Below are 15,172 nucleotides of genomic sequence, written 5' to 3' on the forward strand. Positions count from 1 at the left end.
AAAGTAAAGTTTAGTCGTAGAGTGGTCCATCAACAAGACATTAGCTGACATGATATCAACTACTATGTTATTGGTTAAATAAAATGACTTTTTCAAAAAAGTCATTTTCTTGACAACACCATAGAAGCCTCCGTTTGTTAAATGTGTAGTTTGGTTAAACATATGGTTGTAGATGCCAAAGTGTGTCATGCGAGTTTAGTTTTGCTGTCGGTAACACTAAAAGCGTCATGAGAATAATGAAAAAGTTACTCGAGTAAAAGAAGAGAGTAAAAGCAATTAAAAGAAAAACGGTTCGCTTTATCAATATCCTCGTGAGTTTAACTCTGCTGGTAGGAATAATGCATAATATATGTAAGGTTCGGAGTTTAAACTTCGGCCACCACAAAAAAAAAAAAATTTGACATGTAGCTTACGAGTTATGATCCTCTCTATTTTCATTTTTTTTTTTATAATTTGATTTCGCTCCCATACGTGAGTTCGCTCAATTGCGCCAGAAATATTTGTTTGATTAGGATTGATTAGGGTGAGTTCACCTTGTTTGGTTTTACTTCTTTTTATTTTTATTTTATATTTTACTTCTTTTTTTTGCCTAAAAAAAAGGAAAAGAAAAACTAACCTCTTTGGTTGATTTGACGTGTGCCTTACACGTTACAATTATTTTCGTGTTTCAGTGAAATTTTGCAAAATCTAGCAAATGAGTAAATGAATGTGATAATATGAATTATGATGAGACACTTGTAAATGGTCAACTTGTCATAAATTTCATAGGAAAATGATAAAAGTTGCAGTTTGGATAGGAAAATGTAGTTTTCAATAGAATTTTTTTTTCTGTGAAAGGATCTCTTAGGAAAATGACAAAAGTTGCAGTTTGGATAGGAAAATGTAGTTTTCAATAGAAATATTTTTTTTTTTTTCTGTGAAAGGATCTCTTTTAAATTTTTGATTAATAGAGCATACAATTTCTTGGGTCCAAAAACAATTTTTTCCTAAATCACTAGGAAAGTACGAATATCATACAATTTGTAATAAATTTGAACTACATTTAATAGATTATTGTATTTCTTTTTTTTTCATTCTAATAAATATTTTTACATGATCCATCTAGAAAAATCATTTTTACATAATTCTTTATACGACCCTCCTAGATTAATGACCGTACAAAAAAGATAAAGATTTTCAAATCAATACAAATATCATAAAATATGTGATATGAATTTTTAATATGATTTTTTGAGATTGAAAATAGGTGATACGAATAACAAAAAATATTGTGTGGAATTAATTTTTCTCCCTATAAATATCTTAAATTTTGTTTTTAATTCTTCTAAATACACAAAATCGTAAAAATAAAAAGAAAAAAAAATCAGAAAATGTGTCACAACTTTGATGAAATTTTGTATTTCTTTTTAGATAGATAAAATAACAAAGACATTATAAATTCATACACACATAAGTGGAGGTTCGGGGTTCGAACCCTAATCATACGTTCGATTAACAATTTCAGCATTTTTATCAGTTGAGTTAAGATTTATGGACATAAAATTGTATATTTAATTGTGATGAAATACAATAGTAAAATAAAAGAAGACGACATACCTCTTCTATCCATTTCACATATGTAGGCAATATATCACGCATTATTATAAGATCATTTACAAAAAAATTGGTTGTACATAAATATAAAGATCATCTATAAACTTCTTTTTTTTAAAAAAATAACGATATTCATTCATTCAAATCGATAAAGTATATCGATATAATACAAATTCAAATTCACTAAAAACGAAAAGGACGAATCTGTGAGCAAACTCACAACATCCATGTTAATAGCATAAAACGACAAAGTACCTATGCCTACAAATATGACTAATATGACTATATTCAATTCTAAGGAATACTCATGTCTCCAATCTGCAACGTTGACGACGCCTAACCCATTGTCATTGATCGAATCTGCACTTGTGCAAAGTTAATCTTTCAACCTAGATCAAATAAACACCGTACTAAGACGGAAAATAAAAAACACATCGCATAAAGACGGGAAATCAAAACAAACATAGTCGTTCAGAGACGACGAAATCACAAAAACAAACGAAAGAAAACAGAAAATATGTGAAATCACTTATTCAATTAGGATAGAAGGAAAAACAACTCGGAGGGGTGATTTTTGGGTCAAAATTGACCCTAAATCACCCCTCTGACAAGAAGAAGAAGAAGAAAGGAGTGACAGATGGCAATGGGTACCCAATGGATAGGGTACTACAATGCCCTTCCCCATGTCCGCATTTATAAAAAAAATACCCGTACCCGTGCCCGTACCCTCGTGGGCAACAACTTTAGCCCCCTTCCCAATATCCTGCGGGTACTTAAGTGCCCATACCTGCACCCATTACCCACACTTTAACTATGAAAAGACAATAAAAACATCACAAATGAAATAAAACTACGGTCCCAATTTTTAAAAATTAACTCATAAAATAATACGAATCGTAGTATTTAGTCAAATAGAAAACATCCAAAATATCCCTAAAAAATTATACACTGGCCTGATGGAGTTGTTATTGTATTAAGAAGTTTTTTTGTTTGAGTTTAAGTTTAGACTTAAATAGCTAAATTAATTAATTAATTATACACAAAAAATAAATAATTTATGATATTATATAAATATGTATAAGCGGGGTTGTGCCTCTGGGCAGTATAGTACCCTTACCCGTGCCCATATCCATTTAATTTTGTGGGTATTACCCGGACCCGTACCCAGACCCATAAAAGTGGGATTTTACCCTACTCATTGTGGATATTTTTTACGGGTACCCATTAGATCTGGGTCCAGTTGTCATCCCTAGGTGATGACTAGGGTTTGAGATCATCTATAAACTTTTAGATGCACTTATTATTTCTCTTTTAAATATTTCCTTATTAATATTATCAATTAAGATAAATTTATTACTTCAACTATATATTTTAATGTCCACATTTTTTGTTAAATAGTCCATAAAAATGGACGGAGGAAGTATTTTTTATATTTTTAAATAATATTTCCTCCGTTTCCTATGGGGCGGGTGGTTCAACTCCAATTTCTTTGCAATATAAATAAGTGTGATTTATCCGGCAAACACAACCCAATTGCTAGTTAAAGGACAATTACATATAGAGTTGGTTCTTAAAAAAAAATTATACACAGAGTTGGGGTTCGAATTCCAAAATCCTCGATCTCCACTTCTCCATATATAAAATAGTATTAAGTGATTTACCGTCAACTATCAAAACATTTTTGCATTTATTGACCCTGAGCCATTTCAAATTAGATCTAAATTCTTCTTTGACTAAGATCTTTATGAACTTAATACTAAGTGACTAACTAATAGACACAACAAAATCTGACTGTACCTATTTCCTCTAAAGATCTGCAAGAGAACTTCTTCTACTTATTTGCCAAGAAGTTCATACAAATTGGTGGATGAATCTTAAACCAAGCAAGAAGAGATGAAGGAAGAACCCATATCCCATCTCCACAAATCAAACCAGAAGCAACAGCTGGAATCATCAAACCTGCTTCCTCTTTTTTCATCCAACTCCAAACAAACACTACCAAACTCCCCACACACATGTCAATGGCAAAGTAAGCACCTACAACAAAAGGTACAGCCATTGCCATTGGAAGTGGGACCCACTTTCCAATATTTTTAGGATTCCAATCTCTCAACAAGTTAGCCAACAAAGCAAATGCAAAAAACCCATAACAGAATTGCAAGCAATGACTTGGTAGTGCTGAAAAGCCTTCAACACCAAGAATTGCCATGTTTCTATAGATGATAGCATATGGTGATTTGTATTCACCATCAGGGTTTCCAACATCATATGTATGATAGAAAATAGAGGCTGTGAGTGGTGCTACAACACAACCTATTGCTGTACCAATTGTTTGTGATACAAGCATTGATCTTGGTGAAGTTAGAGTTAAATAACTAGTTTTAAAATCTTGCATTAAATCAGCTGAAGTTGAAGCTAGCGATTTTATTAGTCCACATGCTACAAGTCCAGCAACAACACCGTCACTTTTTCCTCCTAGGGCTGCAAGAATGAAAAGTGCTACTTTTCCATAGTTATAGGACATGTTCATGTCGGTTAAGCCGGCACCATAAGCATTGCAGAAGCCAAGAATTGGTGCTAGGAGATAAGCAACCACCACAAAGTACCACTTCACTTGTGGGAATATGTGAGGGATAACTGTGATTGAAATTATGGTGAGTCCTAGATACCCTACAAATGCTAACCATATTGGGATGCTTTCTTTTACAAAAAATTCATCGCGTGTTAGATCGTCTAGAGTCCGGTTCTGGCTATTATCTTTAAAGGAATCTGTTGTGAAAAAAATATACACACATTAGATTCATTGTTGTCCAATTGTGGCTATAGTTTTATAGTGTAGCAGAATATAATAAATCACTGTTGTTCTGTGAAAAGTGCTAAAAGGCCATATATTTACCTGCTTTGTGATCCCTCTTTTTCATACAGGCCTGAAAATTTAAGGCACTGAAATATATAATTTTGATAAAATTGTAGAGCCCATCACCAAGGATTAATGAAATGGAAATAAAAACCTGCATCATGAAAATAAATGAAAGTTAAGGCTTAAAATGGAAAAAATAACTCAAAATCTGTTCTAATATAGTGTCCTTCAACTTTTGTTCAGTTAAATACCTTATATCCATTAAGGCTCTTCATGCTACTCTCTGGTAAAGTTTCAGGGAACCAATTTCCTTTTAGTACTCTGATCAACGGCCACAGAATACCCCATGAAACCACAGCACCAAAAAGCAATGATAAATTGACAAGATGAGAACAGATCATTCCTGCTCCAACATATGTCATGCTGAAATCAAAGTAAAATCTGCAAAAAAATATTAAACATTCTTCTAGTCAGTTAATATTGACAAACGTTTCATGGTTCAGTTAAAGGACCGGTTCAAACTCCGTCTACAGAGAAAATACTAACATAACAACTAATATACCAACATTTACTTATTAAAAAAAGAGAGAAATGGAATCAAAGCACACACGTGTTTTTCCATGCTTTCAATCCGAAAGTAGGAAACTGAGCAAATCCACATTGGCCATCACCAGCATAGAACCATTGGAAGAAAGACCAAAGCAAACTGAATGAGAAGAACCGCGTGAAACCCTTAACCTGCTTCCTGTGAAAGATACCAATTTAGTTTTATATGTTTTCATCTTGAAATAACAAATAGAGTACAAATAACATAAACATAGTTGGTTTCATAACCATACTTGGCCATGACATTTCCTTTAGGAGTATGGAATCCATTAATAAGAACACCTGTAGCAGTTCCACTTGGATAAGGTAATTTAGAGTCTATTATCATCATCTGTTGTATAACATAGCAAACAACAATGAAGTTACCCTAAATTCAATTCATCTTAAATAAAAACTTTCATCACTTCCACATTCATATATTGTAACTTAAAAAATATACTTGATTTCATCGAAATATCCTCCAATCACTATATCGATCATTGGGTGAAGATTATATGGCTCATATTCTGAGCTTGTATTTTAAACTTTATTTGGTGAAGTCAGAATATGAACAGTCTAACCTCCATCCAATGGCCAAGATGTAGTCACTGCAGGAACAATAACGTAAAGTAAATAGTGTATCGCAGAACAACGGCGATTTGCTCGAGTTCCGCTATGCAATATAGTTATAGATAGTGCTGCTATAGCTGCTATTTGACAGCATTATTTGACTGCATTATTTGACTGCAATACCTTTCTAAAGGGAATTAATGCTGTTAGCCCAACAAAGTAAGTAACAAATAGAAAGCCTGTCATCCAGCCAATTCCAGTCTCCTTGGTGTCAGGAGTATTCCCCGGTGTACTAGCCCCCCCAACTCGCTCATATGTCGCCCTATTCAAACCCAAAAGGTAAGATCCAAAACCACCTATAAATGAACAAGTAAAATTTAGAAAACTACAAATACAAATTATATAAATTAAATAATGTTTGTTAAACTAGTAGTTAATGAACTTTAATAGGGTTTAACTGAGAACGGGAGTAACCCTGGCAGGAACAGTCTTTGGCCATACTTACCTCCTGGCCGAACTCCAGATTACCAGGACTCCATTCCCCTGGGTACTGGAGGATTCAAACCAACCAGTTTTCTCAAAAGTAATTCACTTTAAACCGTAAACGGAGATATTGAAATAACAACGAAACAAAAAACTAACCTCCAAAAGATGGACTGTAGCATGCAACAGCACAAGTCTGAATTATGGTATTCTCCTGTCTAGTGAAAGGTGTTGAAACAATATTTGCTTTCTCAAGAATCTTAGTCCAAAGTTTAATGAACACAAAGCCAAGAAGTGCCACTGAAACATTGAGATTAGGAACTAGACCAGTTGTGAGGTTCAGCTTCAGCACAATCACACTATACACTATACCAATAAGGATACTAGTTATTAGTCCTCTAATTGTGAACTGTTTTGTCCATGGTGCTATTCCACTCCCATCTTCTACATCAATTCCAACCTTTTCTACATCTTCTCTCTCTAAATTCTCAATCTCTCTGAGTTCTTGTTCTTCATTGCTTATATTGCCCATTGGAATCATCAAATTCTCTGCTTCTAATAAGTGAGTCAATCTTCAAAGAAAGTAGAATAAATATTATAGTTAGCATAGTGAAATTTATTTTGAGACACAGATTGATTTTAAATGAATTAATTATGTAAAATTGACTGCGACTAAGAGTGAGTTGAATTGATTAAGCAAAAGTGATTGCATAAATGTTTGGATAAGTAAAAGTTGGTTGAAGAATAAAATTAAGACTAAAAATCAAATGTAGAAGCCAAAAGCTAAATATTCAAGCTTCAAGTTAAAATCAATTCTTGAGGTTAAATCAATTCAACTAAAAAACATCTAAACATGTCAAACTCAATTTGATCATGAGAGATAATTCCAAAATTAGTTTCTCAGAACTCTTTGATAAGATTGAAATTCTAATAGCATTGTGATAGCAGAAGACAAGTAAAAAGAAAAGAAAAAGTTGTTGAAATGTGAAACCTCTTATAAATATTACAAACATCATCGTACCTTTGCAACAATGAACAAGAGAGTGTGAGTGATGAATAAATCTTAGAAACTCAGAATGTGAGACAAGAATCTCACAAACCCACCACAAGACAGGTTCTGAAAATCTTATCAAATCAAATATATGTGTATGTATATGTATATATATTGAAACGTGTGATTGCACAAACAGATTAACATTTTTGCAGATATGTTTAAGATGTCCTTTGTCTATGTCTATGTCTATGTCTATGTTTAAGATGTCATTTGTCTATGTTTGATAGTGATTTTGAGATGGATTTGGTTTGTCTACATTTGAGTGGTATGGATGTGATTCTTGGTATGAATTGGTTGGAATACAACCATGTGCACATTAATTGTTACAGTAAGTCGGTGTATTTCTCTTCTGCTGAAGCAGTTGGAACGTGATGACATTTTGATGTTTTCCTTGATGGCTTCCTTATCTATTGAGAATCAAGCAGTGATTGATAAACTACAAGTGGTATGCGATTTTCCAGAAATTTTTCCTGATGAAATTCCTGATGTGCCTCCAGAGAGAGAAGTTGAGTTTTCGATTGATCTTGTTCCTGGAACGAAGCCTGTGTCTATGACACCTTATCGTATGTCAGCTTCTGAGTTGGCCGAGTTGAAGAAACAATTAGAAGATCTCCTTGAGAAGAAGTTTGTTAGACCAAGTGTTTCGCCTTGGGGAGCGCCGGTTTTGCTAGTAAAGAAGAAAGATGGTAGCATGAGATTGTGTATTGACTATCGACAGTTGAACAAGGTGACAATAAAGAATAGGTATCAACTTCCAAGGATTGATGACTTGATGGATCAGTTAGTGGGTGCAAAAGTTTTCAGCAAGATAGATTTGAGATCAGGTTATCACCATATTAAAGTAAAAGATGAAGATATGCAGAAGACAGCCTTCAGAACGCGGTATGCTCACTATGAGTACAAGGTTATGCCTTTCGGTGTTACGAATGCACCTGGAGTATTTATGGAGTACATGATTCGCATCTTTCATGCATTTTTGGATCGGTTCGTGGTTGTTTTCATTGATGATATTTTGATTTACTCCAAGTCTGAAGAAGAACATGCTGAGCATTTGAAGCTGGTTTTGCAAGTGTTGAAAGAGAAGAAGCTTTATGCGAAATTATCTAAGTGTGAATTCTGGTTAAAAGAAGTGAGCTTTCTTGGGCATGTTATTTCTGGTAGTGGTATTGCAGTGGATCCGTCTAAAGTTGAAGCGGTATCGCAATGAGAGACTCCTAAGTCAGTTACTGAGATTAGAAGCTTTTTGGGATTGGCTGGTTATTATAGACGATTTATAGAAGGATTTTTCAAGTTAGCACTTCCACTAACGCAGTTGACTTGTAAAGGTAAAGCCTTTGTGTGGGATGTTCAATGCGAGAACAGTTTCAGTGAATTAAAGAAGCGGTTGACGACAGCTCCGGTTTTGATTTTGCCGAAGTCAGATGAACCTTTTGTGGTATATTGTGATGCGTCCAAGTTGGATTTAGGTGGTGTGCTTATGCAAGATGGTAAAGTAGTAGCTTATGCTTCGAGACAGTTGAGAATTCATGAGAAGAATTATCCCACGCACGATTTAGAGTTGGCTGCTGTGGTCTTTGTATTGAAGATATGGAGACATTATTTGTACGGTTCGAGATTTGAAGTGTTTAGTGATCATAAGAGTTTGAAGTATCTGTTCGATCAGAAGGAATTGAATATGAGGCAGCGTAGATGGCTAGAATTGCTGAAGGATTATGATTTTGAGTTGAGCTATCATCCGGGTAAAGCTAATGTTGTTGCAGATGCTTTGAGTAGGAAGACCTTGCATATGTCTGCTATGATGGTAAAAGAATTCGAGTTGCTTGAACAGTTCAGAGATTTGAGCTTAGTGTGTGAAATGTCATCTGAAAGTGTGAAGCTAGGAATGCTGAAGATTGATAATGAATTTCTGAAAAGTATTAAAGAGGCACAGAAAGCTGATGTGAAGTTTGTGGACTTGTTGGTTGTTAGAGATCAGACTGAAGACAGTGATTTTAAAATCGATGATCAAGGTGTGCTGAGGTTTCAACAACTTTAATAGTTCATATAAAGAATCACAGCTTCAACAACTTGGCAACTTAAACATCTTTGACTCGACAAATGCGACTCCAACTCGACTATGCAACTTAGACCTCTTATATGCATGTGGTACCAATCCAGGGCATCAAGCCCCCAACGTATTGAGCGTAAATAGGCTCCCAGGGCATCAAGCCCTCAACTTATTTGAGCATTAATATACTCCCAGGGCATCAAGCCCTCAACTTAATTGAGCAAAGGCTCCAGGGCATCAAGCCTCCAACAATGAAATGCTAATGCATGGACTTGATGAAGGATTTTTACCTCTCATAAAACTATTTACACGTAAGTATATATAGGATCGTGTCCACAGGGAGTTGCGTATTTCATAAGCATTTTCACAATATTTGTCACGTTAAGTGTTTGGGTATAAATTGTTTGTTTGTGTAAAATTATTTTCCTAATTGACATAAAAGTAAAACGAGAAGAGATAGGGCTATTCCGCTTGCGGTCAGAGACATCAACCAAGCGTAACAGCTGCAATCTCTCGATCGATTAACGAATTCTAGCTTTTTAAACTATATTATCACAATCACTCGACAATATCATTCGTGTCCAAATGATATCGTTATTTCTAAGGGATCGTTTAAACATCGATTTCCCAAACATTTAAACAATCACGAAGTCGATTGGATAATTTAATCGACGATTTCCCAACCGATTAATTCACCCAAAAGCATTAAGTCCTAGATTAAAAGTGATTATCAAATATTAACATCCATGTCTAGAGTGATAACTTAAGATAGATTGTTATTCTATTTCTAGATTCAAAAGTATGTGTCCATATCATTTTGAATCTCAATAAAACAATAAAAGCAAGAATAACAACAATATTGAATAAATTGCTAGAACCATATATTAAATGATCAAAAGATTACATAATAGCTTGTTTGAATACCTCAAAACCACAAGAATGGATGTAGCTACATATGTCTATGATAGCTTTGCAAAGGATGAAGAAAAGATGAAGATTCCATGACAAGATTCATGATGTCTCAACAAATCTTGGCTTGAGTCTACTCCTAACTACCTTGCCTTGTATTTCTCTCTCTAGAAATGTCATAATCTCTCTCTAAAACCAGAAAAATATAAATAAAAATGTAATTGTATCAAAAAGAAGAGAAAAATCTATTTATATGGGCTGAGTATGGGTAATCTGGCTTAAGCCAGATGCGGAAAATCTCACGCAGCTCCAATGGATGGCTTCCACGTAACCTTAGCTTGTTGACATTTCTAGATCTGGCTTGAGCCTGCTTGGGGCGAGCTCTCTCTGGACAATTCTGGCTTAAGCGAGTTTTCTGGCTTGAGCCAGAAAACTTCTGCACTTTGGTTGATTCTTGGGTCCTGGCTTGTATTTTCCTGCACAAAAAGGGTAGAGTAAGATATATGAAGCGTAAATGCATAAAATTGGAGTTTTTCCATAGATAACTTGTAGAACAAGTCACTAAAATGCCTAAATTAACATAAGAAATATATCACTTTTGAGCACTTATCAGGACTCGACCTCTTAAACATCTTAAATTGACAACCTCTTATATAATCCAATAATTTGGAACTTCATCATCTTAATCAACTTAGACCGACTCATGCAGCTTAGTTAAATAACGGCAACACAGGCAGTATACAAAAACATCAAGACATAATAATATCAAATGCAAGTCAACAACATCTCAATTATTCACATATAATTCAAGTAATGCATATACAATTATATCACAATATAAACAACATCAAATCATCATAAATCAGCTTTACAGATCATCATTAATATTATTTATAATATTCATAGCTACCCCAAGGTTCAACTCTCAACGACTCGTGCGACAAAGATCGCAAAATCCTAAACAAGCATTTTGCAACTGGGTCACTCGCGAGGCGAGAGCCTCTGCTCGCCATGGCGAGTTCAGGTCAGATTCCCAAAGTTTCATTCTAAAATCTTTCCAGGTTCAATCTCATTCTACATTCTTTCCTAATCATTAATAGACATGTTCAGACACTCAAAAGCATCTAAGGATCAACTCAAAAGTCAAAATCACGGAATCTTGCAAGCTCTCTAGTCAAGCTCGCTAGGCGAGTTCATCTGCTCGCTATGGCGAGCTGCGACGTGCAACTCGCGAGGCGGATAAGGTTTGCTCGCGAGGCGAGCGATGAAGTTCATCACTCGCCGTGGCGAGGATCATAGCTCGGGAGGCGAGCGATGAATGTCGCTATAGGCAGAAGTGCAGTTTTTCATAAAAATCACTAATTCTCATGGTTTCAAGCCTAACTTTGATTCCATAATTCATCATACACCTAATCTAAGGTCTAGGAACAATTTCCACATCAATCTAACAAGTTTTCACCGTTTAATCAATAATTCTTCAATTTTAACCTACTTTTCGATTCCTCTAAAACTCATCCTACTTCATGTTAAACCTAACCATTGAATCACAGACTTAATAGAATTGCAAAGTTAGTCTCACCCTTACCTTAACAATGAAAATCGCAGCTCTCTAGGTGCTTCTCCCTTCTCTTGGCTTTTTCTCCCTTTTCTCCAAAATTGATCGTACGTTCTGTTTTTCTAAACTAGGTCTTTCCTACTTATATCTCCACCATCTATCTTATCTTATTTCTCTTTCTCCCCCCAAACTCTCTAAAATCTCATAACAACCCCTAAACTTAATATTATTTTATTTTCAAATCTTATTCTATTAAATAATATAATAAGCCACTTAATAAATCACATAATCATATTAATATATTATAAACTCATCTTAAAACAATCAAATAAAACAAATAATTCAAAGAGGGTGTTACAGTATTTGGCGAGATCCAATTTACATAATTTCCCCAATGTCATGCTCCTAGCTAACTTTATTTTTTTGTTTTGTTTGATGGCCGAGGTTTAAACCCCAAACCTTACATATATTATGTATTGTCAATAATAATTGAATAAGGTCACGAGGACCATGCTATTAGCTAGCTGCAGAGGCCAACAACTCAATAGTTAAATCAACTTAAACATAGCACGTAAGTGCCACACGGCTACAGAACATACTCGTGCAACTGCCTCATAATCGTCTCATAACTCTATTCAACAATATCCTTCAAAAAAAAAAAAAAACCTATTCAACAATAGGTATTAAAATTAATGATAAAAAATATTTTGAAGACCAAAAATTATAATTTCTTAGAGAGACGGAAAGCAAAATGTTTTTGATACGAAATAATTTTTTAAATATGCGATGAATTATAAAAAAAACTTTAATTTTTTTTATATGATCTATTAAGATTTTTTTAATATGATATATAACTTAAAATCTCCAAGTAATTACAAAAATAATGGAATATGTAATATCTTTAAACTATATTTGATAGATATATTTTTTCTATCAAATGTGAAAATATATGGTCCATTCGATTATTATTTTTTGCATAGTTAGAGGGATGAAACCCAAAATGAAAATTTTCTTTTTTCTTTCCTCCACTCTATAAGTTTTTCACGCGTCCTATGCAGTTGGATTTTAGAATCCGAGCTGCATGAAAACCTCGTAAAAACTTCAAAAACATGTTGAAATATTTTAGATTTTAGAACTCAAATAGGGCGCGTGAGAAGCTCATATGATAGAAAAAGTAATGTCCAAAAATAAAATAAACATAACATTTCTCTTTAGACCCCCCAATATCTCTAAGACCCCATAAATACACATGAGATAGTTATCTATTAGATTTGCATTTAAGGAGCCTCGGGAGAAACACAAAAACTACTCCCTCCGTTTCAAAATATAAGCAAAATTGACTTTTTAGATTCATTCATTTAATGATGTATGTGGTTTATAATATGGACCACATACATCATTAAATGAATGAACCTAAAAAGTGAATTTTGCTTATATTTTAAAACGGAGTGAGTATAAGTTACATGGACCGAACCTGCATAGGGGAACAAAAACTCAAATTCTGTTATTTAACCACTACTTCGTACATTCCTTCATTCACACATTTCATTCATTCCTTTGTAAAATCAAACAAAAATCATCGGAAACAAATTCATTCATTTAAACATTCATAACTTTTTTAGTTACGAATTAAACCAAATTCAAAACTAAAAACCAACATTCATCATTTACATTAAACCAAAATAAAATAAAAACATAAAAGTTATGGTGCTCTAAAGGGCCTCCTCCTTCTTGGAATCCTATATGCGGTGGCAGGGAGTATCTCAGCCTGAATCATCAAAAGAACGTCTTCGTATGTCCGACTATTTGGACACCCATCCTCCACCATGGCCCTAACACTAACGATGATCTACGGTGAATCCGAGTTATCCCTAGCATGCTCCTCCTCAATAATTACTTCCTGATTCGTCGACCCATGGGGTTCTCTCTCGATAGGGGTAGTATCTTCGGGAGATATACCAAATAGAACTAGGACATTTATCCTGCTACATGCTACCATGGTGACTCCACTTTGGACCCCTACCAGCCTCAAGTATAACATGCAACAAGAAATCCAAGAGAGCTTGAGCTACATGGACTTTAACATCAAGTACAGATGGTGGAGGCCTGGGAATGTCCTGCACCTGACTGTACTGCCTCTACACCTAGACTGACAAGTGGTGGTAACCTTCCCTTGACCGCACATAATTGAATATGATATTTAGTAGCCTCAGATAAATAATGATATAGATAATTTAATTTCGTACCACCCCATGACCGTCCATGAACTGTGTCGAGGTCCATGGTGGCTCAAAAAATATTACCTCTATGTGCTTGTTGTTCTTGTCCGTGAACATTGTGCATCCAATCTGATAGAGTAAGAAAGTCCTTACACACCGATTCAGATGGTTATCTCTGTCCTCCTCTCTCCCAGTTGTATTTTTCAAGCTAATTGCCTTGGTGAGATGTTCCTCGTATATTTCCTTCAGCCATGTGAAACAAATAGGAACACCATTCATACTATCGCACTCCTCAACCACATAATCTTGGTCAACACCAAACAAAATCAACCATGAGTTCAACACCTTCGTCTTGGAAGATTTTTTCCATATGATTCATCAACCTGCCATGGATCGAGATATGTAGAAGACATGACACATCATTCAACGTGATAGTTATCTCCCCCATAGACAGATGAAAACTGCTGGTCTCCTCATATCACCGCTTAGACAAAGCGGCACATAGATACATTCTTTTAAAAACACTTGAATTTGATCAAACTTAAACCATCATTAGTTAAAAGCCTAGCAACAATGTACCCTTGAAATTAGACAGTATAGACTTATCAGAAAGGGCTACCACCAAATCCCACAAGTGGCGGGTTAGAAGATTGTCAAAATGGAGAGTCTACCTACATAGTATCTATAGACACGACTTAAACTTGAAAGAGTTTACGAGAAAAAGGATAATCTAGTGCCTTAAAGCTTTTGACATGCGACTTTTATCAATATTTTTTTCTCTATTGTTTCTTTATGTCATATTTCATGTCTTATGATTTTTAAACCATGTTGCCAAGTACCACTTGAACCTAAAATGTCAATGAGATGACATAAATGTCTTTTAAAAGAATAGAGGAATTGTATGTGTCATTTAGAAATCTTATTAGAGGGGCGATTGCATTTTTTTCTTTATACTGCCTCAATTTTTAATGATTAGGCCCTCTTGGGAATTTTGTTTGCCCTTCTTTATGACTTCTTTTCTATTTTTAAAAGCATATATTATTTATTTAGAAAGTTATACTTAATTACATATATTTTTTTTTTAATTAGTAATAAACACTATGATGAAAAAGTAAACGAATTCTCTTTTTTAAAAAATAAACATGATAAAACAATGTAAATTATTAATATATTTAGAAATGATATTACATTTTTCTGAAGGATTAATTAGTGGCCGATTTAAATATGAACTCGAAAGGGTTCCTCTGGTCCTATGTATCCCTTAACATTTTAGGGAATAAGTTTTTATTGTAAGATT

The 15,172-nt window shown here is 34.4% G+C and overlaps 1 protein-coding gene across 1 annotated transcript; it reads right to left on the reverse strand.

The window, feature by feature from the left end:
- Positions 1–3,312: 3,312 nt before the first annotated feature.
- On the reverse strand, positions 3,313–7,245 carry LOC11430554 (metal-nicotianamine transporter YSL3). The gene is made up of 8 exons (XM_003588418.4): positions 7,113–7,245; positions 6,251–6,663; positions 5,792–5,964; positions 5,293–5,390; positions 5,064–5,198; positions 4,705–4,894; positions 4,490–4,604; positions 3,313–4,362 (listed from the first exon to the last, which is right to left on the reverse strand). The coding sequence occupies exons 2-8, from the start codon at positions 6,630–6,632 to the stop codon at positions 3,425–3,427; spliced, it is 2,031 nt and encodes a 676-aa protein (XP_003588466.3). The 5' UTR covers positions 6,633–6,663; positions 7,113–7,245; the 3' UTR covers positions 3,313–3,424.
- Positions 7,246–15,172: the final 7,927 nt, after the last annotated feature.

The sequence above is a fragment of the Medicago truncatula genome, chromosome 1 (assembly GCF_003473485.1).
Source record: "Medicago truncatula cultivar Jemalong A17 chromosome 1, MtrunA17r5.0-ANR, whole genome shotgun sequence".
Taxonomy (NCBI): domain Eukaryota; kingdom Viridiplantae; phylum Streptophyta; class Magnoliopsida; order Fabales; family Fabaceae; genus Medicago; species Medicago truncatula.

Bases quoted from the DNA above. Each gene is read 5' to 3' on its own strand.
- LOC11430554 (XM_003588418.4), bottom strand. From the start codon at position 6,632: ATGATTCCAATGGGCAATATAAGCAATGAAGAACAAGAACTCAGAGAG. The intron at 5,391-5,791 runs GTATTGCAGTCA...GTTATACAACAG, and splicing joins CATTAATTCCCTTTAGAAAG to ATGATGATAATAGACTCTAA. The intron at 5,199-5,292 runs GTATGGTTATGA...TATCTTTCACAG, and splicing joins AAAGGAAATGTCATGGCCAA to GAAGCAGGTTAAGGGTTTCA.